Below are 26485 nucleotides of genomic sequence, written 5' to 3'. Positions count from 1 at the left end.
TTAGTTTCTCTCTTGCTGATGTCAGTTCACAGTGAAACTTATCTACATTATAGTAAGTGAGTTCAATTTATTTGTATTTTTAATAAGTTTTATTACTATTTGTATTTTTTTCTCACACTAGGAACAAAGTGGTAAGTAAATTGAATGATTTTATCAAAATATAATTAATGTTTTTGTTATTTGCATAAATTGGTTTTGAACGCATATCATTAATTCAATGTGAAAGTTGGGTTTATACTGACCGCACAAACTCTACACATTCCAAACCTTTTATATAGCCACTAATGTGTTTGACTATCTAAAAGTGAATAAAAGTCAATTACTAGAGCATTTCTTGAACACATGATCAATTCTGGTTACGTACTGCATCTAGTTTCAACATTGAACTGTGTTTGAAACTGTTAACTACTACTGATAATATTATTACACTTCTATCTCTTGATCCAAAGTCAAATTGTTCATTTGCATCAAATAATGTTTAGTAAATCTTCTAAAACATTAGACTTTTTTCTATGATTTATTTCTTCACCAGTATAATACTTTCGAAGTGTTCGTGAATAGTTCCTCTTACATTATGAAACTTAGAGTTGTTTTAATCTTACCCCTTGACAATGGAGAAAAAACTTGCAGCTCAGGTAGATGCTTTTCCGTTAGCTTAAATGACTTAACAGCATTAAAATCTTACCTCTATATCCTACTTAGTCTGCTTTTAATAAACAATTCACCTGTTTCCAGTCAGAATTATTCTAGGGCGTAAACTTATGCACACTTTTTATGTTTCAAAAAATATAACCTATAATTGCATCATCGACACCGCACCAACATCCGGTATCAAGTATTCAAACACACTTAAAACGACAGTGGCTTGATAATTTTTTTTGTGCATATGTTTCTAGTTGCTTTCACGCCCTGCATTATTTACCGTCTCTGGGAGCTAGGAGCGAACTCAAAAATGAAATCCATCATATTTGTCCCCTTATCCAAATTTCGTTTTTTTCCGTGTATCTTATTCTTGTTTTTGGCTATTTGTTTATTGATTATGATTTCCTTCGTGGTATATATTCACAGAATTGATATTTTTCTTTTACTGATTTCTTAGTGTCGTTTTATACCAAACATAATAAATGGGTCTAGATAAGATATTTGAAATGAGTTATGGGTGACCGGTACTCTAGTTGGAACGTAATAATTGGTAAAATTAACAGTAGTAACCAAAGTATGATCAATCCTTTCCTACAGGAATTAGCTTCAATCTCATTTTAACTTTTTGTAACGTATTTGCTCTAAGTATTGGGTGGAATCCACTACAGTATGAAAAGACGCTTCAGTTAATATATAATGGGTGGTTTTTCATTTATATGTTAAACACAGGCAGGGGTGGGTAAAAATGCTGAAAGTCAAGCACGATAGTCATAAACATCCCATCTAGTTGCTTTCTGAGATCTAAACTAAATAAAATCACTTCATTCTATCAAAAATACTTAAAAGTAGTTATATGTGTCATACACTTAGCCAACTACACTACTGTAGACTGCATTTGTAAGTAATATAATTTTAGCTGTTGGTTTAATTTTAAATTTTTATCACTATTCAGATAACTTTTTATTTTTATATGATAAGATAACAACGAAATCAATCTACAGCCATGTAGATTTTCAACAGGAATCAATTTCCCGCTTGAAGTAAGTTAGACAGTTTGCATACTCTATGATTTTATTCTCATATTATTATCTGCCTTCATTTCATAAGATTCATGACTCGTTACTGAATCCAGTATGGATGGTTGGATTGGTTTTTAGCTAAATAGATGTGTTTTTTTTAAAAAAAAATAGTAGTGAAAAATCACTTTTAACCCATATTGATTACTCCAATAGAGTTATATGCTATAAAATTTAGTCTAAACTTGCAGTTTCATTAAAGATAATACTTCTGAGATATTTAAATCAATATTTAAATCAGAATTTACTCAAAACCATCCAGTGTATATTTGTTTCGATAACCCACTGGTATAATTAACGTATATAGACATTAAAGTTGGGTGATATTTGATGAATTAATACTTATTGAACCACCTTTATGGCATGATATGTAACTTTTATGTTGTCTAATGTAAACATTAATTCCATAGTTGAATCTACTAACATTTTTCCGGAATATTTTCAGCTTTAAACATTGAAGTGTAGCTTAGTCTACTCACCCTTAATGTCCTCATGTATCGATATTTTGTTTATTCTTTGTAACTGTTTATACAAATAAACAAAGACGACATATGCTTAGATACAAAATGGAACACACACCAAATGGACTAGAAAAATGAACTGATAAAAAAGTGAAGAAATAATGCGTAATTTCCAAAGCAAATGTCAACACTAATCTCTTTTCAATATTCTATTGGACTTTGTTTTATTTTAATAAGTTCAATCTAAATGTGTTTGATGCATATATATCCAACTAACAAACTAACTGAGCGACCGTTAAAAATATAGATAAAACTAAATGAATGAATGAATAAACAAGTAAACATCATATTATCTCTGAATGAATGAGGAGTGTTTTATCCTTAGAATATGTTCAATTATTCATTGACTTTGCACACTTTTCATTTATTTCGCGTCTTTTATCTAGTTGTTATCTGTTCATAAGTCAATTTAAATTATATGTGAATAATAATTTGAATAAAATAAACTAAGAAGGTATTGGGTTTAACTGAAGCTTAGTTAAAATACATGGTAAATTACTGGAAATCTCAGAAATATCTCACCAATATCAGTTAGTGATATTAAATTATTTTTCAAATTAGTTCAGTATTTACATTTTTTAAATATATCTGACTATTAATGACTTCTATGAAGGTTGAGAAAGAAGGTTGTAGTGTAATGCGACAATTTGATTAGACGAAATGATGTTTGACATTCGTGATCATATTGTGGAATAGTCATAAAATAATGTTAAGTGGTCAAAATTCAGAAATGCTTATAGTGATATTTATACCAAGCAGAATAACAGTATACAGTTGGTCTGGCGTCAATTGACTCGTGATTTCAACTATATATCCAGTTTTTCTTAGAAGAATCAAAGATTCAGGGTGATTATTAAAATGAAAACTAGAGCTTTCTATGAATTATATCTTTACATACAATCTTTCTTTTATATATTACTACCATTGAAGTAATTACTTCTGTGAATCTGGTGTTTATCTCGTACTAATGAGCTGTGGCAACTTGGACCGATAGATATATGTGCCCGGTCCTACGTTGTAGCTGGCTGACCGACTGATTAATGACATTGTTCAACATAACTATTGTTAATTTAAAAAATATTGATAAAATTACTCCAGAAATGAAGTATTAAAGGTTGAGAAATCATAAATGAAATTGTGACATAATCAATGTATCGATAACTTGAAGAAGTCCAAAGTAGAGAAAACTAGTAGAAAATTTGGCTGCCTTACGATAAAATTGTACACAGTGTTTATTTGCACAAAGATTAAACACGATTTGTAAACATTCAATAGTTTATTTGTGTATGTAATGGGGACAGTTCAATGTTTTCCTATTGATATGATAATCAAAACAATGTTAGGTAAATAACGATAGTCAAAAGTGATCTATAATTTAACTAGTGCCATTTCATTTCTGGCTAGCAACATTTTGAAATAAGTTTTAAATAAATCGGAAGCTGACTACAGCCTATATAAATCACTTTGCAAGAAAATCTATGTTAAAATGAAGTCGCATTGTAGTGAACGAGAACACAAGCGGAAACAGTCGAATGTATTTGAACACAAAATTACAGAACGTCTTAGTAAAATCTGAGAACCATATAGTAAATACTTTATTTGCAAAATATCAGTCAACCGTCTCAGACTTCATTGTTCACTCGTTTCCACACCAATCATTCTCTATTCTCGTTCGCTTTTCTTTGATCTTCTTCATCTTCTGTCTCTAGGCACTTCACTTTTGATTGATGATGCATACTACTTATATCTGTCGACATCAGTAGCACACACCACAGTGTAACTTAAAGATTGTGAGTGATTTGAAAGCTTTTTAGTATTTCCAAATCATTTGATAATTTTTTTGTTTAAAGTCATTCAGTATCTTCATCTTCACATTAATTTATTTGATTCTGTTATAATGGAAATCTTCTCCAAACTGTCACTTCCTCCATCCTCATTTTCGAACTGTACGGGCATTGTTAAATCTATAGTGTTAAATCTATAGTGTTAAATCCTAATATCGAAGTTCTCATAAAATCTTTGAATATTGCACCAAATCTTGTAACTAGTAAAAAGCTCAAAAGGGATCTGCTACAAACATACTGAAATAAATATGATTATAATAAAATGTCAGATCATATTTACTTAGAACTTGTTCTGTCTTAGTTACTAATTTAACCCGATGAAAGTGAGTAACAAATGTAAATATTAGCATAGTTGAGTGTAAGTGTTTTTGTTAATATGTTTAATCCATCAGCCCTACTAGTTGAAGAGGAACTAGCTTTGTTAGAATTAATCTTAGACAACAATATGTTACACATGTGTGAGTTTATAAATGTTTTTGAAATATAGAATTCTTAATAATATTCTCATATGATGTAATTCATTTTATTCCAAAGGGTTGTAAATCTTTTCTTCACTCAATCCTTTTACGATGAAATATGTTACTTTCTTCTAAAAATTGAGTTTGAATTTTATACAGGCAAATTAAAAACTTCTACCCAATGAAAATCGTATATGAATAATGATATTAAGAATATGATTTGACTGCTATTCAGTAAATAAATTTAAAACATTGATTGACTGATACTTACAAGGGCTTACATAAATTGATTGATGTTCTATCAACAGTGAACGAATATCAGAAAAAAATAAATGATCAAGTAAATATGAGTTCTTAGTATAAAACTTTGTCCAGATCATTGCATGGAACTACTCAGCAGTGCACATACACAACTTCACCGGGGATGGGTCCTAAGATCTTCAGGTTTTATTCTAAAACAAAATAACTACCCGGTACTTCTTAGTTTCCAATAAATGTCTAACTTGAATTAGATCGTGATATTTCTGAAAATAAGAGTTACCTTAGATAACAAGATTGCATACTTATTTCATACTATTTTACGCAAAATAAATTCATTTGAAACGTAAATGATCATTAGATTCAAATTTTGCGGATCATTTACTAAGCAGTAGATTTGAGGCCTTACAGTCAGGCTCACTTTTTCCTTACCATATCATATACAGAACAATTTATCATTAGCCATAAAGTATAGAAATTTCTCCGAATATTTTATTCCCTCTATTTTATTTTGGGCTTACTCACTACCTTTTTGACAATACAAATTGGCTTTACTGGAATAAATAACGTAATGCTTTTCTGAGTTTTGTAGAAACTGCACATAAATTTCTAATGGATTAATCTTCTAGTATTTTCTATTGTACAGCCACCGTATTTGTTCATTTATTCCTAGGTTAAATTTATTTAGTGGGAGATGCTTTTTGTTGTTGTTACTGATATGTTAGTTACTGAATAAATCTTTCTACTTTCTACAGTCCTGATTAATGTTTCCAATCATTATCTTGACTATTATTTATTTATTTATTTAAACACATAAATATTGGTACAAGGAAGCACCAGATACATATGCGCCATACAAATCTCATTCGATTTGCTTGAGGGCTGTGATACTGCCCAGGTGCCCGAACTGAAGCAGGTGGTTTTCTTAAGGGCCCACACCCGGAGCCTTTGACCGAAAGATCTGATCCACAAGGCAGTGGAGCATCGTGAGGAGATGCATTATCTTGACTAAATAATATGAAACTTTTTCATTGGAAATCGTTTTCCATTTTATCGGTTAGCTCTGTTATCTATTATTTATTACAGTTTGCGTAAATGGAAGCTAATTTAGAGCTAATTAAGTGGCTCATATCTATAGAATTTAACCTTAAGACTTTCAGGTCAAATGAGAACCGCGATATCTTACAGCAGCGAAATTAAAATCTAATAGTTCACACTTCTCACATTTGTTCAGATGACAGCTCAGTACAGCCATTATTCGGTATTCTGTCTAGTGAATCAGCTTAACTTTTAGATCAAAACCTTTGAATGGAAGTCCAGCGTATTCATTCCAATAAATTCTTAGCCAAAACGTCTCTCCAGCTAAGTCATTTGTTGGTTTCATTCTCATTTACTTCTTTTGTGTATTCAAACTTTGTCAAGTTTTACAGGTTATATTCTGTTTTACAGTTACACATTTTTACTGTAACTCGGCGTTTCAACTTACTCATTAAGAATGAAAACTTATATACTCTCTTCGGTGATCAGTTCTTGTTAAGCTATTTAAAGGGGTAGATTTTCAATCAAACATTTTTGGTATAAATTAAATTCAAATAGCTTAAACAGTACATTTTTTATTCTTCTAGTTCTAATCTAATTAGTTGAAAGAGAAATATCTTAAAAATTTTGCTTCTCCAGATTTGTTACTTTTTTCCACTAACTATCAGATATGCCTCGGGGTTTTTTCCTACAGTCTGAAGTTTCTAACATTTACCATGCTGATTGTAGGAAAATAAACTTTTACTCAGTCTCTTTGATAACTGATTTATGCGTATATATACAAAAATTCACTTTCCATGATTATCTAAAATGACTGTCAGTCACCTCATCGATAGTTTCCTTTTTCTAAAAAATAATATAGTCTCAATTGGTATATAAAAACAATTCTAGACTGTAGATAAATTAAGATAGCGTCAACTTTGTGTAACTTTTCCCCTGTCAATTCATTGATCATCAATATCAGTTACTATATTTATAATTTTACGTAGGTTAGGTTATAAAATATTCATGTACAATATTTTATACCGATAGTTGTTATCATATTTTACAATGTAATCTTAGAATGAAATCAAAGTTCCAAGTTCCTAAGTGGATTATCCTGACTTATTATCTTGTTTTACACTGATCATTTAAATATCTTTCTTCAAAAGGATGTATTTTGAAAACAAACAGAAGCACTCTTACATAGTTTCTGACTTTGGATACACGATTTTTAATCCCCCTTTTTAGTGTTAAATTAGTACTACACAACCTTATCTTTAATCATGTCTCCGTCATTTAGAATAATATAATTTACATTCAATTTCCTGTTTCAAAAAACTGGGACGATTTCTACAGCGGTAACTTAATAGGATCAATTTTTTTGTCAACTAGATAAAAATTAGTTATTAAAATGTGTAGACAACTAAGGATTAAATTTGTAGCAAGGAAATAACTTTGTTTCAGATGACCTCTGGATTGAAAACAAAGATGAAATAACTAACGGTAGCCTGTGTTATTATTATCCCGTAATAATTTGAGTAAAAACATGAGAAACTAGTGATTACGGGCAGGATTCGTTAAGTATTGTATTATTTAACACAAAGCAAATGTCTGCTAAGCATTTACTGGGAAGGATTGGTTACTAAGGCAATTACTCTTCTATTCCATTTTGAGATTTCTCAACAGTGTATTGTGTTCTACAATAAATGTAGTAGTATCCTAGTAATATGTTTAATTTCACTTCTTATCGCTACGGAAATTATAGTTGTATTTTTAAACTTGAATGAAGTAGGATAGAAAAAATATGACTGTTACATAATTTTCAGTACTATTTGGTCATTCAACTCTGATGTGATGAAATCAACCTTGTAAACTTGTTTTTATAAGACGAAATTTTCTAAAATGAAAACATTTCTCCAACTTTTCATTTGAGTATATAACCAATTCAGTAAATAGTTGTCTTTACATTGAACGCAACATTTTTGCATCATTCAAATCCTATAAGATTAACATACTATTAGATTACTAAAGTCGATAAAGTCTGCTAACCATATTTATTTATATTAACCTCACTGCAAAAAGAAATATCCTGGAAAATTAAGTTAAAAAGGTCACTATGTAAGTGGGAAGTTATATAATCTATAAATCTTAATGATAGTATAAAGATTAAAGCCAAATATATTCTGTTAAATAAATGACTAGTTTTACAGGAAGTAGGTTGAAAGAAAGTAAGAGGCAGGAGTAAAAAAAATGGATAAAGGAGTAGAACTCTTAAATGAAGTCATTTAATACACTTGAAAAATGAATTAATAATTTAATGAAACACACTTAATGATACAATATGACCTAAAAAATTAATCTATAAACAATCATTCTCTGTTTGTTTGTTTATCTTTTATAATCACGTTAATTTAATTCATAATTTATAGAATAGGAATATGTTGTAACCTGAAGTCAGGAAAAAGTAGGCCATCTATTAAATCATTTACATATTATCTGGAGCATTCAATAATGATTTAAGAGTTTCTTTGTTTTATTTGAACAGATTTAAACTTGTTTGTAACATAAAGCCATCTATCTATCTATGTATAGTTCTTCTTGACTGATATTTCGTTGAAAACATATACTATCGAGTGCTGATAGTAGTAGAACTCTTACTTTGAAAAATACCTATTGAACCTGTCGATTGCTTTTAATAATTGTTCAACACAAGCATCTTGATCCAATGCCTTTTGAGGTTATTTATCATGGTATCGTTATTATAAGCATGAATTTTTCACTGATCTAAATGAGCTCTGTCATCCACTCACTCTAGCTCATATTTGCTTATAAGTGAACTAGTAGGTACATACTACTAAGTTAATTAGGGTTATACATATACATTTAACTTAGTTTCAAATTTATCTGATCTTCAAATTTTATATCAACTAGGTGTGATAACCAGAAATTAATATGGGAATTTTCTCACTAGTTGTTTTCCTCTTTGTTATTAACTAATGGTTGTTGTTTACATCCTAAATTGTTGTTTATCTTTTTTTTGTGACGGATTATTTCTCTTATTTTCATTTTATATGTACATATATGTATATATTTTTGTTTGTGTGTATGGTTGTATGAATGTGTATATGTTTTTATGTTGTTTGTAAAGATCTAGTTGTTTACCTATTTCGCTCCTAAATTCAGGACGATAAAACGTGTCTAATTTATAATATTGAATTATACCGGATTATATTAGAACTATCATTCTTTGTTCAATATGTTTGGAAGTAGTAGCAATTCGTACAGTTTACTGGACAGTATCACGTTCAATTTCTATCATAAATACTAAAGTTTCTAAGTGTTAAATTTTTTCACTTTTAAGACACAGTGATTTGCAAAACAAATAATAGTTTTCTGATACAAGTTTAGTATTAAGAATAATACTACTGTAAACGAACAAGTCGTCCATAAGTAGTATATTTTCATTATCATAAATAACTACATGGATAGGAAATGTCTCTTTTTAAAGTGGGATAATTCGACAATTCATAGGTCTGTAAGCTAAAAATTGAATAAAAGACGTTTCCTACTGTATAGTTAAAGGGTTTAGCGTTTCATATATCAACTTTGTCACGTCATAATAATGAAGTACGTTTCAGTAATAGTTTATTGTTTTCAGTATTTTTTTTTAAGAAAAGGAAGTATTGATTTTAGAACATGCTGAAAAGATAAATTTTGTTTATATTTCATTGTTTTTTAAATATCTATACATGACCTATTAATCTTTAAAAATATTCTTAAGAAGTCTGTTACTTCAAATATGACTGCTAACTTGTGAAGTAGAACAAAGATAAGGTGGTTTCTGGTTCAGTCGATAATAAGCAAAATTATGGTAAATGTATGAATTAGGCTAGAGGGAGTTTATGAAGATTCATTCCACTTAAAGACTTTTCATTGCAGGTTATCATTAGATGATGATTTATTGAAAAACAGAGAGTGGATCTTAATATTTGTTTTATCCTGGTAATTAGGGATTGCACAATCACAACCGCATGAGGGAATATTGACTCAAGAATCTAGATTATATCATTCGTCTATCGAGTCACAGCCTTACAGTTCTCGTCCCCAAATGCCCTGGTACGACTGAGGGTGGGAATAGTTAGCTCTCCTTCTTGAAATGCTCTCACACGGCCACGCGTATACAGCCACTGCCAGGGAAGTCCTACTCATCGCCCTCTCGCAAAAGGGTGTTGCTTACGAAATTGAGAGGACGCAAAGTGAATGTCCGAAGCTTTTACCGAGTTGGTGAATATAGACGACCCACTCAGGGGAGTTGGAAAATCCTGATTCCAAACCAATGGTGCACATAGGCTCCAGGATCCAAAGGGGACAAAAGGCGTATCAACCTATTGTTGGTCACCGACTACCATGGGACTGCATCTCCTTACGCTGCTCCACTGCCTTGTGGATTAAATCTTTAGGTGAAAGGCTCGGGGTGTGGCCTCCTAAGAAAACCACTACCTTCAGTTTAAGAACCCTGGCAGTATCACATCTCTCTCGCAAATCAATGATGACTGCTACCGGCCTCACTGTTATTGTGAAGTGCATATGTATTTAGTGTCTTCTTGTAACAATGTTTATGCGTTCAAATAAATAAACTTACGGTTCACAGTATCCGAGTTTTGTAATTTTGCACTATAAAAAAATTTTATTTAATAGAAAGGCGTCTTCTAGTAATAACTCTTCTTTATCAGACAAGAAGATATCATTTCAAAATATCATCTCTGCATTAAGACCCCAAAGTAAAACTTTACTTTGAGAAATCAATCACAAACAACTGACATCTTTAAACATCTCATAATTAATATCATCATTTCTAAACCGAAAGGTATATACATTAAAAAAAGAAAATTAATTTGATGGACATTATATAAAACAATTTCATTATTCAAGAGTTTCCATATGACTAATTCATTTAAAAATTATATATTCATGATCTATTCATTATTTATAAATACCGATGATAATAATACTGAATAAAGGACAATTATTAATGTCCAATAATAAGTACATACCTGGATCATTATTATTCTATAAAAAATATTTTAGATCTCATATGAGATCAGTTTCTAGTTTACAATAAACATAGCACTAACAACCATTGATTTAATCATAAACGAGCACGTATACTAGGTAATAATAATAGTAATAGTAGTACTAGTAACAGTAATAATAATAATAGTAATGGTAATAATAGTAATGGTAATATTAGTAATAGTAATAATATATAATGAATTATTTAATTGGATTTTGAACAAGGTTTATACATTTTTGTATTTATTATTATTATTATTATGTTTAGCAAATATTAGGATATTAATTTCAATAATGTAAGATTATCTGAAATGTTTCTTAAGGATCTAATATCTTTATATGGTTTAATATAGATCTGTTCAATGAACTTTAACAGTGTAATTATAATTTGACTAACAATTTAGATGAATTCTGATGTAATTTATAAATTTTCCTACTAAATGTTTTAAGCGTTACAATCTACAATTCAAGATATCAATGTATTGAATTGTAATCCTACTGAATAATGATCTCATATGAGAAGTGAACGATTGATGTGTTGGTACATCTATCATGTTGATTTACAGGTGGATTCAGTGGATAAATAATCTGTTTTTAATCAAACAATCATTCCAGAAATACTAACTTTGAGCAAAGATTGAAAATACTGCTCACTAGGTTATTGATAAGCTTTGGTAATTTAACCGTCAAACAATAGTCTCTTATCTGTCGTTGGATTATCGATTTGCATGATAAAATTAACACAGCTGATATCTGAGATGTTTGAATTTTACTTTGACGATTTCATATCATAATTCTTATGGAATTTGTGAAGCATATTGTTTGTAAAATGGACCACTCTCCTCACGTTTCAAATCATATTTTAAACATAGGAAACAAAAGTAGTTAAATACCGTATTTTGCTGGTGGTCAGAATAAGTAGATATTATTTGTTTGTTGCTTATCTAGAAACTGTTTACTGTTGGTTTTAGATTATTATTTCTTCACTCTGCTTATAAGTTTTCCTTTGATACTTTTTGAGTTTAATAATTTAGTAGGTCCTGTTTATCATAGTGAGCATGTTGTAAATAACTTGAACCAATTTATATAGTTATATGATCCTCAATGAGACATTATTATCCCATCATCCAAGTAGATCTTGACTTCTAAAATATCTTATTACTTTTATAAAACAACATATCTTTATTAATCATCAGACACTAAGTTTCCCATGACTTTCACATTGAAAAAAGTGAGTGACATTTTCGCAGTAGCTGTACCGTCTCTGTCTGAATGAAATAAAAACTGTTCACTATTGAATTTCAATCTGATATGTATAGGTCTGGTTGTTTGAGAAATGACATTATGGTTACGTATATGTATGCATCACAATATGATGCTATCGAGTAGCTGTAGATCTATTCAAGTAATTTAATTTAGTTGCTAGTAGAGAACGAACTTAAAAAAGCGTCTTAATTTTCATGTATTTCACTTATTTTAGGCGTATGAGTTTGATAATTTGGAAAATATTCTACCACTTCAACGCCAACAAAATCATCATCTTGATTCCACATGTCGACGCTCAGATTACTCTAGTGAGAATATTAGTAGTGTCAGTGGCTCCAATTTTGATAAGAATGAATTTATAGCTCTTGAAAATAATGCTGAAGAACAACACATTACAGAAACTTTAACACCAACACGTATATTTAAAGTGATTTTAGTCGGGGATTCAGGTGTTGGCAAATCTAGTTTCTCATATCGATTTTGTGATGGAATATTTTATCCACAACTTAGAGCTACTTTAGGTGAGTTGAATAAATAGTTTTGACAATTTCAAGGAGAAATGATTTACTTTTTCTCCATCAATATTTACCGTTTCTGTATTTCATTAAAAATAACTCTGCGGAGTTTTTCAGTGGTTATGATTCAGTTGGTGAAACATACTTCCAAGATGGAATTTGAAGAATAAGTTGTAGAAAACAGTTAATTCAATCTAGTAATTATTTACAAATCAACCAAGTGAATCATCCGTGGAAAAAAATGTAATTGTTAATTTTTCTTGCCATCAGAACTAATTCATCAAAGCTTTTTAAAGAGAATAAATTAAATTATAATTTAAGCATAAACAATAAAAGCTTACATTAAGGGAACTTTTTTGAAAAACTATCATTTTCTATCCATTCATCAAGCGTTTGTTGACCTTATTCACGAGGCTGGTTTTCTTTCTATATGAACAGATAAGTGGTTGTTTATCCATTAGATAATCACATGAACCCCAACCAGATAGTCTGCACCTATTGATATAGCTCAATTCTGTTGTTAATGACTTCATGGACTGATGCCATGTTTTGGTTTGGCCTCTCTTAGCTTTCTTGTAGCCTATTCTTACAACAAACAACATCGCTCGTTGAGGTAGACGGTGGTTGAGCATACGTAATACATGTCTCACCACCTCAGTTGATGAAGATCTATTACCTCATCAATGGATTTGCGAATGTACTCGACACTCGACAAAATACTAAATCTTACTCTCAAATATAAGTAATGTATATTTTTGAAGACATGTAAAGCAACACAAAACAACTGATCTGTTCTCGTTAAATTTTAATTGTCTTACATCTTAGATTAGTAATTTCAGTATTTTCGTCCGCCGTAGGCAAGTTACAACTGGCCGATCACTTGGTAATGAACACTTTCATATTTGTCTAGTTCTTTAATGCCGATCGAATATATGTCGACCAAGTTGTAATGTACCCACAAGTCTAAATGACTTGATATCATATCCACTATATTGAAATGTTAAATGTTTCTGATGGGTGTTGAATAGCATGAAACTTAGATCCATGGTTTCCTACCGGCTACCTTCAATTATCTACACATGGATCAACTAATTTAATAAATAAGATTTCTGTAAATTCAATTTGTATCATCTTTTTTTCCGAATTACTCTGTGGTTTAGATCGTATGAAAGAAAACTATAATCTACTGATAATATCAAAATGTATGTTTAAAAGTTATTTTGTTTCAATCAGTTGCTTATCTTTCTTTTTTTATTAAAGGAGTTGATTTTCGAACAAAAAATATTAAAATGAATAATTCAGTGTATACTATTCAATTATGGGATACTGCTGGACAAGAGACGTAAGTTATTAACTATTAAGAAGAAGTAGATAAAATGTAATGTATTGATGTAGTTATATTTGTTAGTCGAAACACTTGATCTGTTGATGTAAATTATATACGCATATCAGGTTGCTGTTTAATTGATTTCAACTTCTACCTGTTTTACTATATTCAAACGTGACTATTAACCTGCTAGGTAAACGGCATATATAACATCATTTTCAATGTCTTTTTAATCAGAGACTAATAATGAAATCCATGGTTGGTGAATAAATAAATCTTCATTTACATTCAAGATTATTTTTGTTGGAATGAAGATTAACTGGACAGTTACAGTGAAAAGTTCCACTGGATTAATGGAAAATACTAGAAAACTCCCATTGTTTAGGCATTAAAAGTTTATTCAAGCAAATGTTTTTCACCACATTCCCAATGTTCCGATGGTTATACTAACTTGTCTGAGATTATTGGAGAAGACTATTCCGATAGCTTATTAGTTTTATTTTTTATCTTCAATGTATGTAAATTTACAAAAAGATTTATTTTTTTAGTACAATCGGTTACAACTATTTTCTTAGTATCACTGATACTGATTCACCATGACAGTCTTTCATGGTTTATCTACTTTAAGCGATTCATTGTCAAAATAAAATAAAATTTCACTTTATTTATCTTCGCATATCAAAATATCCCTTTTGAATGACTTGTTAATCTGTTGTTTAAGAAAATGACAGCTCATCAAAAGAATAATCTTTAAGATAGTCATTCTGAAAAAAGATAGTATTATTAGCTCGTTACTTAGTGTTAGTTGTTAACTATTCTTTGATTGCAGTGCTAATAATTCTTAATTGAGAAGAATAATTAAATTATGTCAATTATTTTTTACATAGTCATCTTCAAAGTTAATTATCCAGACATAAATTATTCGCTTATTGTATAGTGATAGAGTGAACAATGTTGTGGTTGGGCATATGGTCCATGGGAAGGGTGGCGAATCGGTTGATGAGGTAAATCCTCACCGGCTGAGGTGGGTAGGACATGTGTTATGTATACTGAACTGCTACCTACCTTGACAAGTGATATTTATTGACGTCGAAATAGTTTGGAAGAAGGTCAATGGCCTTTAAACCGAAATATGACATCAATCCATGAAATCACTGAGTGTAGGCCTGAAGTAGGTCGGTAGATATAGACTATTAGGTCGTGTTCCGCGTGATAATTGTGATCAATGGTTGCAGGTGTTACATGACGTATCTCAGAATCATTCACAGTTGTGCAGGTGCGTTCAGATCATGTTCACGATGTTCCGTCTTTCTGTTTGAAAAGGGGTAGGAAACATATTCAATGTGCATTTTTCAGCAATACATCTACCTTCGACTGTGTTCAAAGACTAGCATTATTATATTTGTTTATCAGTGTTAACATCAAAATGTTGTTATCTTACTTTTCTGAAAGAAAATATTATACTGTGCTTGGTAAAATGCATCCTACTGCTTTATTAACTCAAGCTGGTGTGCAACAAGCAGCCGTTCTTTTCTCATTTCCGTCCTCTTTTTTCTCAATAATCTTTAACCAGAAACACTTTTTAAGGATGCGGATGACAATACTGCATGTGCATCAGTTTCTTCCTTTCTAAATGTACTCGTAATGCATCAGTTCTTTGCACTCATTGAACGAAGGTCTTTTTTTATTGGTCTTGGATCTAATACATCCAATTTCTGAACCACTAACTTTAACCTACGTCATGGGAATCACTTAAACATCATGTTGGAATCATATAAAGTTTCTGTTATTAGGGGAGCTCTAAAAAAACTGTTAAATGTTGTTTGTTTTGGTGTAAGTAGTTTTTCTGTTCTCTCTTATCCCCTCCTGGGCTTTCGAGAAAAGGGTTCGTTGTGTTGCGGAGAATGCTAAAGGGAGTTTATAAGGTAGGGGGTAATTCTTTTGATGTAATGATGAATATGGTTGCTGATAGACATTTGAGATCCTGCAAACTACTGAAAAGTATTATTTTATACGATATTAATCATCCACTCCATACAAATCTTTCTCCTTGTATATCTTCCAGTAGAACGAGATATGGAAAAAAAGTACGGAAGCTCTACAGTACCGTATCTAGCACATCTGCTGTACGACTAACATACTGTGTGAATTAATCTGATCAGAGACTTTTATTCACAGTTGTATAGATTTTTATTTTTTCAATATTTCATTTTTACATAACCTCTTTACTTATTTCACGTATATACGTGCAGATATATATATATATTTTTTCGATATGAGAAACTTGCTAAAATATTTTATGTTGAGAACATCGTAAATTCAGCACATCATATTGAATAAAGCCATTATTAATTGGTACCACATCATCTCTATTCCTTTGGTATTTATCGTGTTAATCTCATTTTGTCTTAGTATTATCGAATGGAAATGTAGGCTAATTCACATTAGTGTCAGGCTTTGTATTAATTATAACTGAAACTTATGATATTTCTTTCACTTTGTAAACAGTCTCTATCAGAATACACTTGTGTCTAGCAATTAATTAGTTATTTGTTGACCACTTTGATAGTGTTTAAAAAATATGAAAATAGCGTCTACTTTATCATTTAGTCAATGGCAAGTGCATAAATACATTCTATTGTTTATACGATTCTTTCTATTAGGTATCGTTGTATTGTTCGTTCATATTTCCGTAAAATTGATGGTGTAGTTTTAATGTATGCAGTTGATCAACCTGATACATTTACGAATATCAAATATTGGATGGAAATGATAAAAGTAGGTGGATTTTATGATATTTCTGATTAAAGAATAATGTTGTCAGAGCATTAGGTAAATACTGCTGATTTTTAGGAAGATTCGATTTTTCTGCATAGAGGTCTGTTTTTTATCAATATTTGCTAGTTGGTTAAGAACTGTTTCATGGAGTGTTTGAAAAATGACAGAATGGGTAATTAGATTATTAGATAACCAACTTTTTTACATCAGCATACAGGGTTCGTGAATATTGTTCAGTATTATCAAGGTCACTACTAGAACCAAAATGAGCTAAATAGTTGCTTTATCCTAGCATATGACTCCTCAGTAGTGCTTATTCACAACCCTACCAAAGATCGAACCCAAGACCTCCACATCTCAAAACGAGGGCAACTTAGTCTACATCCAATGGTTATTAATATCAATTGTTACCATAACTAGACGTGTGTTAAAATACTGGTACTTTTAGTTTCGTAAATTAGACGGTCTAATGGAGGAAAGTTTCGTTCTCAAAGTAGGTGCCATCTCAGAAAGACAAATATTTCTTATTGTTTATGATTAATTATTTAATTAACAGATGAAATTCTATCTATCCTAGATGATAGGAAGTTTGCTCTTTTATTGCATAGTTCATGTGCATAAGAGTTCTCATTCGTTTTATATCTTCAGTATATCTTATGTGATATTGCACTGTTCTACTACTAGCTGAAAGTAAATAAAGCAATAAAGGACACGTCATTTCATACATAAACTGTTTAACCACTGATATTATTTCAAGCTTTACATTTTAAGTAGCATACACCGCTATTGCTTTTTTCCCACGAAGTCTCCAGAAATTTCTTTTAGTCACAAATAAAGAATACTAAGATGGAATGTGGCTAGCAGTGGAATCCAGGACGTTCATTTCATCCTACTTGGTACTTGTCATATTGACACACCTGAATGCCAGAGTTCATGTCCACTTTGGGACTCGAACCCAGGCCGGTAAAATTTCAGCCAGAATATCAACAATGCGATAATCCAAGCCATTTGAAATTGAATTAGAGGATAATAATATATTTTTGCTGATAGGTTAACTAATTATTCAACAACTGATACTATTTAGAATCACCAAACTTCCTAACAATACCGTATATCTCACCTTATAGATTTTAATGTGGACTTGAGACTAGACTACTCACTAGTTGACAATCAATTTCTACGCTAATAAGTACTTGTAGAAAATTTTGTAGATATTTATATTGGATGCAATGCCACTTAGATATTCTTATCCGTATATACTGGATCTAGGAATAATCATGTTAGGAAGAAATCAGGATTTAAATCTAAACATGAACTATTATTCGCCAACCTGAATCCATGATCTCAAAATCAATAATCATCTGTGATCGTATTAACCTTGTAACTAATAATTATCTACGTAAATCCAACTTAAACACTAGTTGGTTAAATACTTCATCATTGTGTGGTGAATCATCAACCTGGATAAGTCAAGATTACATTTAAGTCTACAAAACGCAAATAATCTTTAATTGATTATATTGCTTAGTAAAACTATATATAAAGTTCGTGTAATGCAAACTATTTTGTTATAAAAACTTTCTGAAAGACTGTGTCTACAAAAGCATATGATCTGGTAAATTAACTATTCAACAAGTAATAATATTAGTTGTGGTTGAATACCATAATAATAAAAATCATTGAAAAAATTCAGAATCATATTATTAAAGTCATATGTACGTGCAATTACTCACAATTTTTTTTTCAAAAACCTCTTTTTGTTTTATAAAAAGGAATCGACAAGTGAAGTAAATGTTCCAATTCTTCTAGTTGGTAATAAAGTTGATTTACGCAATACCAGTAGTAACAGTACTAAAGAAAGTTATAATATTAATGATGATATAAAACAAGATGAGTCGCACAAGTACATCACATATGAAATGGGTGCCAATGTAGCTAAAGTAAGTAAGAAATGTTTCATTCTGTATAAGAGAATCAATTTATGTAAAAATTATCGTAAATTATTTGTCTAACTCTTACTCACTTAAATTGTTTATTCTGGTTAGCGTCTTTTAGCAAGCTTGTTTTCCATGGGATGAGATCGCTGACTCCATGCCCAACCCTCCTCCTTCACCCAGGTTAAGGACCGGTAGTAACTTTAGAAGAGATACCTCTTAGTATGTAATAATAATAAACGATAAAAAGTATTTTACACATTTCCTTTATTGTAATGATATATATCTCCATTGAGAGATTATGTATTGACTTGAAACGATTTATAAATATGGTTTCTAGCAGAAAAACATTCCATTATCCAAGTTGTTGACATATATTTATCAGTACTACTTGTTTACATTCAGTTTTATTGTATTTTTGAGTTTTTACTAAGATTCTTTATAAATCTAAGGTATGAAACTGTTACTACTCCCTTCTAAAATGCTGCTAAGAATATTCGATGAAAACACTTATTGGTTATTATAAGAGATTAGTGTAATGCACTTTTATCATACATCTACATCAACATTGCCTGAAAGACTTCTGTAAAGTTTCTTTCAATCTATTCATGAAAATTAGATACCGAAATTGTTTTGTCTTTCAATTTAATGATCAAACTATACTGGATAATTAAATATTTTTAATATATATCGTAGAATGCAAATTCGCAATAATTATTTATCGATTTTTCTGACACAACTGCATTCAGAAAAACATTGATCATGTTAAACATTCTTGCCTTATTCTTTTTTTAGTTACATCAAGTTTCATTCATTGAAACAAGTGTGTTAAGCAAGCATAATATCACTGAAGCTATTGAACTACTCACGGAGTAAGTTAAATTTGTAAATCTCGTATATATATATAATTTATTGTAAAGATGAGCTCTTAATTAGGAATCGTGACTGAATAATGGCACTTGAGTTGCGACACTCGAATGCCGATAGTTCAGGTATTCAACTTTAAATGATTCTAACCTTGTCAAATGACATAAAATATCATTTTTTCAACCATATTAATGACATATTGAATCCAATGTATAATTTAACTGTTTCCCTTCTTCTACATATGCTGAAATCAAGGGACTAAATAACCGTGGTTTTTATTCTTTAAAAACAAAGGTAAATGGACTAAAAAGGTGGTTTTCTCAGTTAATATTTCACCGTTTTTTCTACAATATAGCCACTGATAATTTAACCAATATCAGTCAAATGGTTGTTAATTAGTAGTATTTGTAAATTACAAAAAATAATGTATGAAAATAAAAGTAACGTAACAAGAATGTTTCTTGAGAATTTGAACAGTTAGATTGGTTGAAATTTACTTAGTATTGTTTGTTTGGATCTTCCCATTGATGTTTTTAGGACTGTAACTGGTCAGTCTCTAATTGGTATATGTGCATACTGTGCGTATTGCCTCGATATAGCCTAAATTCACAAGTATGGTAAGCAAAGATGGATAGTGGCTAGCAGTGGAATCCAGGACGCGCGTTTCTTCTTGTTTGGAACTCGTCAAGTGTATGTACCGAGGATGTATCGAGGCGATACGCACAGTATGCACATATGCCAATTAGAGACTGACCAGTTGCAGTCCTAAAAACATCAATGGGAAGATCCAAACAAACAATACTAAATAAATTTCAACTTCACCACATTGCACAAGCATGTGGCTATCAGGTCTCAGTGGCCGAGTGGATAGCGCGGTGGCGTTTGAAGCGAGGGTACTGGATTCGAGTCCCAGAGGGAACATCAAATCTGAGATGCAGGTACATCCAGCTGACGAGTCCCAAATAGGACGAAACGCGCATCCTGGATTCCACTGCTAGCCACTATCCATCTTTAGTTAGATCGGTTGTTTCTATTCGAATATTTATTCAATCAATAAACAGTGTGTTAAACGGTTTCACAGTGTCCGTGTTCTATTATATACAAAAAGTTTATATATATATATATATAACAGAACTAGTTTTCAGAGAAATTATATATTCTGATCGAATCAAGATTAGTGCATAAAATAAAAACACACCGTTTAAAAGATTCATATTTGACAGTGGGAATGATAAAACTAGGTAAAATCTAATATTGAGATTCTATTGCAGTTTCACTCTGAAATAAAATGTTTGGTTGGAAACTACTTAAGTCATTAATTGTTCTACTAAATATTTTGTCCGAGATGACCAAACTCTAATAGAAGTTAAGGAACGTCGTTTTACTAGATAGTCGTTTTTATGACATCTGAAACTCTTTATCATTGATCTAATTTGATGTTTAGTCTATCAAACTTCCAAATGTTTTCATCTTAGAGTGTTGGGGAGATAGGATGAAGTTACATTTCCCTTTTTTATGAATTACTTCAAAATACTAATAAAATATCATGTAAAAATAATTTTGTATACAATCTTCATACTACTAATATATTATATTTAGTATACAAATACATTCATATTGATGAGGACAATATTGAATAGCTACACTGCAGAATGATTGTATTCATTATTTGTTTTAATTATTTGGTGGACCAGTACAAAAACAATACCATAGCTGAATCAATGTTAGTCCCCCTTTGAATGGCAACACTTTATTTTGTTTCATGATTTCAATTGTTCTAAAATATTATCACTAAATACTGAATTCAAATTAGTGAATTATTAAATTCATTAATAAAAGTATTAGGAAATTTAAGGATAATCATATTCAGAGTATTAAATATCTTAAATGGAACATAAAAGGTTCTCTTCTGAAATACGATTGTATACCTGTTTATTATCTTACTTACTTTTTAAATAAATAAATGTATATCTTCTTGTAAAACGAGGCACCAATATATTAGAATCCATGAACGCAAACAAAGATATGAAAGCTGCATAACACTTTATTTAATAAATATACCATGTGATGAACAGGTTGTTAGAGATGACCTAGTAGTTATTAACTTGTATTCTTAAAGATGTTTCTAATAACAATGTTGTACAGATTCAAATCTTTTAAAAAATGAAAAAAGAAAAAACATTTCATTAAATTCCAGATAGTTTGTTCATTAAATTTATGTATCCAGTTATTGGTGCGTTTTTTTCTTTCTTTCTCTTTTATTGTTTTATAAAAGAAACTTGGTGGAATGTTTTGTTCTGAGAATTTTATATTGTACTAAACATATAACTTTGAATAAAGTCACTATTAATAAATGAACATTGAATCGTAAGCCAGATAAAGATTTATGGCGCTAACTAATAAAGTTTAAAATAAAGTGTACATTATGGTAAAAAATTAAATTTCAAAGTCAAAAAAATTATGCTTATAAACTAGTTTATATATGTGACTTTGAGTGAATTTCACTCATTTTGTTACTCATTAGTTGAATATGTTCAAAATTCAATGTATGTTGGATTTTCTAAGAGTTTATAACCGATGAAGTTGACATAAACTGTTAACATTACACAAAAAAAACTTAATGGTGTTAGTATATCATAAGTATTACATTAAATCAACCCAGTAAAAGGGAACTGTATTGATTTTTCGAAATTCATGTAACCAAGTGGATTAAATACTTACTTAATTACTCCTGTTATCCCTCGTCGAGGAGTATAAGCCACTTACTAGCATTCTCGATCCAACTCTGTCCTGAGCAATCCTTTCCACTTCTTTCTAGTTGCTACTCATCCTTTCCATATCTGCTTTCAATTCTCAACGCAGTGTGTTCTTCAGACTTCCTATTGTCCGTTTCCCTTCACGATTCCAAGTAAGCGCTTGCCTCGTGATGCAGTTTAGTGACTTCCATAATGTACGTCCTATCCACTTCCATTGTCTTTTCCTAATTTCCTCTTCAATTGGAAGTTGGTTTGTTCTCTTCTACAGAAGGTTGTTGCTGATGGTATCCGGTCAACGTACATTGAGTACCTTGTTTATATAGTTGTTTATAAATACTTGTAGATTTTTGATGATGGTTGTGATAGTTCTGCACGTTTCAGCTGATTACAGTAGAACTATCTTGGCATTCGTGTTGAGGTATGTGACTTTGATATTGGTTGACAGTTGTTTTGAGTCGCATATGTTGTTCTACTGTAATGTTGCTGTCCTTGCTTTGCAAATCCTCGCATTTACGTCTGCATCAGATCCTCCTTGTTCATCGATGATGCTTCACAGGTATGTGAAAGTTTCCACCTCTTCCAGAGCTTCTCTATCAAGTGTGATTAGACTGATGTTCTCCGTGTTCTATTCAAGGAGGTTGCTTTTTCCCTTGTGTATGTTGAGGCTTACTAATGCAGAGGCTCCTGCTACAGTAGCTGCCTTGACCTGCATTTGTTCGTGTGTATCGGATAGAAAAGCTGGATCAACTGCGAAGTCCAAATCGTCTAGTTACATCCAACTTGTCCAGTATATCCCGTGCTTCTCCTCAGATGTCGAGGTCTTCATAGTCCAGTCAATCACCAGAAGAGAAAAGTTGTTAGTAGGAAGCTTTGTTTGACACCGGTCCTCACTTGGAATGCGTCTGTCAGCTGTCCTCCATGCACGACTTGACAGCGTAGTCCGTCGTGTGAATTCCAGATGATGTCGACGATTTTCTCAGGTTCACTATAGTATCCGAAAGGGTTCCATAAGGTTCTTCTGTACATGCTGTCAAACGCCTTCTCATAGTCAAGGAACTTGATGTGTAGTGACGAGTCTCATTTAACTGATTGTTCAAAAATAATCTGTAGTGTGCAGCATATTTGTAGTTACTTCAATGTCTGACTTCAGAGCTTCAGATGATATGTTGTCAGGTTCTGGTACTTTCCCACTATTGATTTATCTGATGGTCTGATGAACATCTATGTGAAGGTTTGTGTGTGCTGCCTCGATGTTCGGTGGATTCAATGAAGCTGAATAATTCAACAGTTCTTCGAATTATTCTACTCATCTGATCCTCTGTTCTTGAATCTCAGTGATTGTTTCACCTTCTTCGTGCTTGACCGATCTCTCTGATTTACCATATCTCCCTGCTAGTTTATTTGTTGTGTCATCTAGTTGTTTCATATTTCCATATTTCTGTTGCAGCTATTTCCTCTGTCGTTGTTAGTTCTTCCACGTATTTCTGCTTGTCATACCCAATGCTCTTCCTCACTTGCTTGTTTGCTTCTGCGTACTCTGCTTGTTCATTGACTTTCTCTGTTCTTGTTCGAGTGTTGTTAATTGCCGTCTTCTTGCTCTTCCTTTCTTCAATTTTGTCCAGGGTTTCCATAGAGATCCATTCATTATGGTGATGCTTCTTGCGACCCAGAACCTCCTGACATGTTGAAGTTAGTGCTTATTTGATCCCTTTTCAGTTGTCCTCCATAGTGGCTTCTTGTTTGAGTAAATCTTGTAAGGCTTGTATACTGTTGTTGAGAGTTATCTTGAATTCATTGAGTTTGTCAGTATCTCATAGGAAGTCTGTATTGAACCTTTGTAATACTGTTTGTCCACTTCTCCATGACTTCTTCAGCTTTATTTTATTTTGACAACCACAATGATGTGGTGATCTGAGGTTATGTCAGCACCTTTCTTGGTTCTCATGTATTCCATTGTCGTTCTGAATGTTTTAGTGATGCAAATATGATCGATCTGATTCTCTGTATTGTGATTCGGTGAGACCAATGTAGCTTTGTGAATTTGTTTGTGTGGGAATATTGTTTCGTCTGTAACCATTTTGTCGGATGCATATATATTTGCAGTTGTCACAGTTCTCGTTCGTTTCTCCCAGTTAGTTCATGTCGTCCCATGATATTTTGGTACCCGGTGTTGTCCATTCCGACTTTGGTGTTTAGATCTCCCATCAGGATGGTAATGTCATTTCCTGAGCACTTCGCTATGATTTATTGCAGCCTTGAGTAGAACTGGTGTTTATCGTCATCAATGCTACCATTGATCGGTGCATAACATTGGATAACATTCATTGTGATTTCCTCTCTCTTTATTTTGAATGATGTTTTTATGATCGTGGATCCTTGAGATCCCCATCCTATATGTGTATTTTGGGCTTCTTTAGACAGCATCAGAGCAACTCACTGAGTGTGCGGAGCTTTTTCCTTTTCCTGACCGGAGTACAGCAGCATTTCTCACGTACCTAACCTTTTCCGTCTAGCTTGATCCAATGGGTATCGCGGATTCTGAGTACCATCAAGTTTTATCTCCTCATTTATGTAGCTATTGAATCAGTCCTCTCGGTCTCCCATATTATCCGGACGTTCCACCTACCTATATTAATTGTTGCTCTGGTTGTTAGAAGAGGCATCAGCCTCGTGACATCCGAAGAATCTCGGCTTTTACCATGAAGCATCATAATTCTTGTGAATGAAGACCCTTCAACTCGGAGGTCAGAGTTCAGATGGTTTAATTTGTTTAATCTGGTTAGTGTCTTTTAGCAAGATTTTTTTCTACGGGATGGAGTTGCTGACCTGATGCCCGACCATCTTCCTTTACCCGGGTTTGGGACTGGCAGTATCCCTAGAAGAGCTACTGGCGGAGTTAGGTAAAATTTATTAGTGTAGTTTGGCTATAGCGTTAAGTTTTATTGCTTTTTCAGTTTAGAGGTATTGAATTTAATTATAACATTAAAAAACTGCTGATTTACAACCAATTCCTACCTAAAGCAAAATCACTTAAACAGTTTATTTTAATTTTACATTGTGAATATTCTTCCAACCATGTGGAATTACATTACGTTATATAAGGAAAATAAGTTATCTTCATGGGTCACAAGAAATGTGGTTAGGAAATTGAAAATAAGAAAGAATCTTGAGCTATTAATTACTCAACCAAGTCTACCCAATCTTATTATTAACGAGTATTAAATTGAACAAAACTCCATATGCATGGTTTCCATTTCATAGCTTCCTAATAAATTATATTAAATCTAGTATATAGTAATGTTTCAGACAACTTTTATCGACAAACTTTGATAAGTAGTTAAGTTATGATTAGTTCATAAGTAATCATCTCAATACTATAGATTTACTAAATGTTATTTTTGAAAACTCTGACCATTTCTGTCACATATTTGGATGAAACAAATAACTAAACTTTCACTATTTTACCAATTCTTGCATTGTTGTTTCATCCATAAATGTAGAAAACAATTATTTTCTTTTAGAGACTTCATAAATGTAAACCCTGGATAATGTGAAACCATTTCTTTGTAGACTTAATATTATTGAACAGTTGTTCCTTTATTCTTTTTCAGTTTCATCTTTGTTTCTTGTCAATTAAATTTATGTCAAACTGATCATTTAATATTATATAGTTGAGATCATGAGTCAATTGAAGCTAGACCACCATGGAAAACCTGGAAGCACTGGACGACCGTTTCGTCCTATTGTGAGACTCCTCATCAATGGGCATCCACGATCCCGCCTCGCGAGATCCGAAACCAGGACCTACCAGTCTCGCGCGCGAGCGCTTAACCACTAGACCACCGAGCTGGCATCCAACGGTGTTTATCTCTAACTTCAAACAATCCACGAAATTGAGAAACCATTCACCAATGTCATCAGTGAGTTGATATCTCCCAACAGACCTGGTTGAACTCCACTGGTTACTGCTTTTCACTAGAACCCCAGGAAATACCTCATGTAGCCAGTCACTAGTGAGCATATGATCATTATCAGAAGGGGGTTTTGTGGAGATTTTAGTAATTTGATATAGTTGAGATCATGAGTCAATTGAAGCTAGACCACCCATCCCTTGAAAAAGCAATCGGGTATAACAAGGGTTTATTAACCA

General features: G+C 31.7%; 1 protein-coding gene and 1 non-coding gene across 2 annotated transcripts in view; both read left to right on the top strand.

Annotated features, from left to right (window-relative positions):
• Smp_129350 (putative rab) overlaps positions 1-26485 on the top strand; it is a gene marked incomplete at its 5' end in the record, with an annotated part of 40648 nt that overhangs the window by 12527 nt on the left and 1636 nt on the right. Inside the window, 5 exons of the mRNA XM_018799126.1 lie at positions 12157-12165; positions 15588-15676; positions 16664-16778; positions 18551-18718; positions 19508-19584. Of these exons, the coding sequence (XP_018650946.1) occupies positions 12157-12165; positions 15588-15676; positions 16664-16778; positions 18551-18718; positions 19508-19584 (458 nt within the window). The remainder of the gene's footprint in view (positions 1-12156; positions 12166-15587; positions 15677-16663; positions 16779-18550; positions 18719-19507; positions 19585-26485) is intronic.
• On the top strand, positions 20955-21025 carry Smp_tRNA_00201_Pseudo_TTG.1.1. Its single transcript has one exon. It is a non-coding gene (tRNA).

This window comes from Schistosoma mansoni, chromosome 3 (assembly GCF_000237925.1).
Source record: "Schistosoma mansoni strain Puerto Rico chromosome 3, complete genome".
In the NCBI taxonomy this organism is placed as follows: domain Eukaryota; kingdom Metazoa; phylum Platyhelminthes; class Trematoda; order Strigeidida; family Schistosomatidae; genus Schistosoma; species Schistosoma mansoni.
Note: the sequence above shows the minus strand (reverse complement) of the source record. Positions and strands in the feature narration are given on the sequence as shown.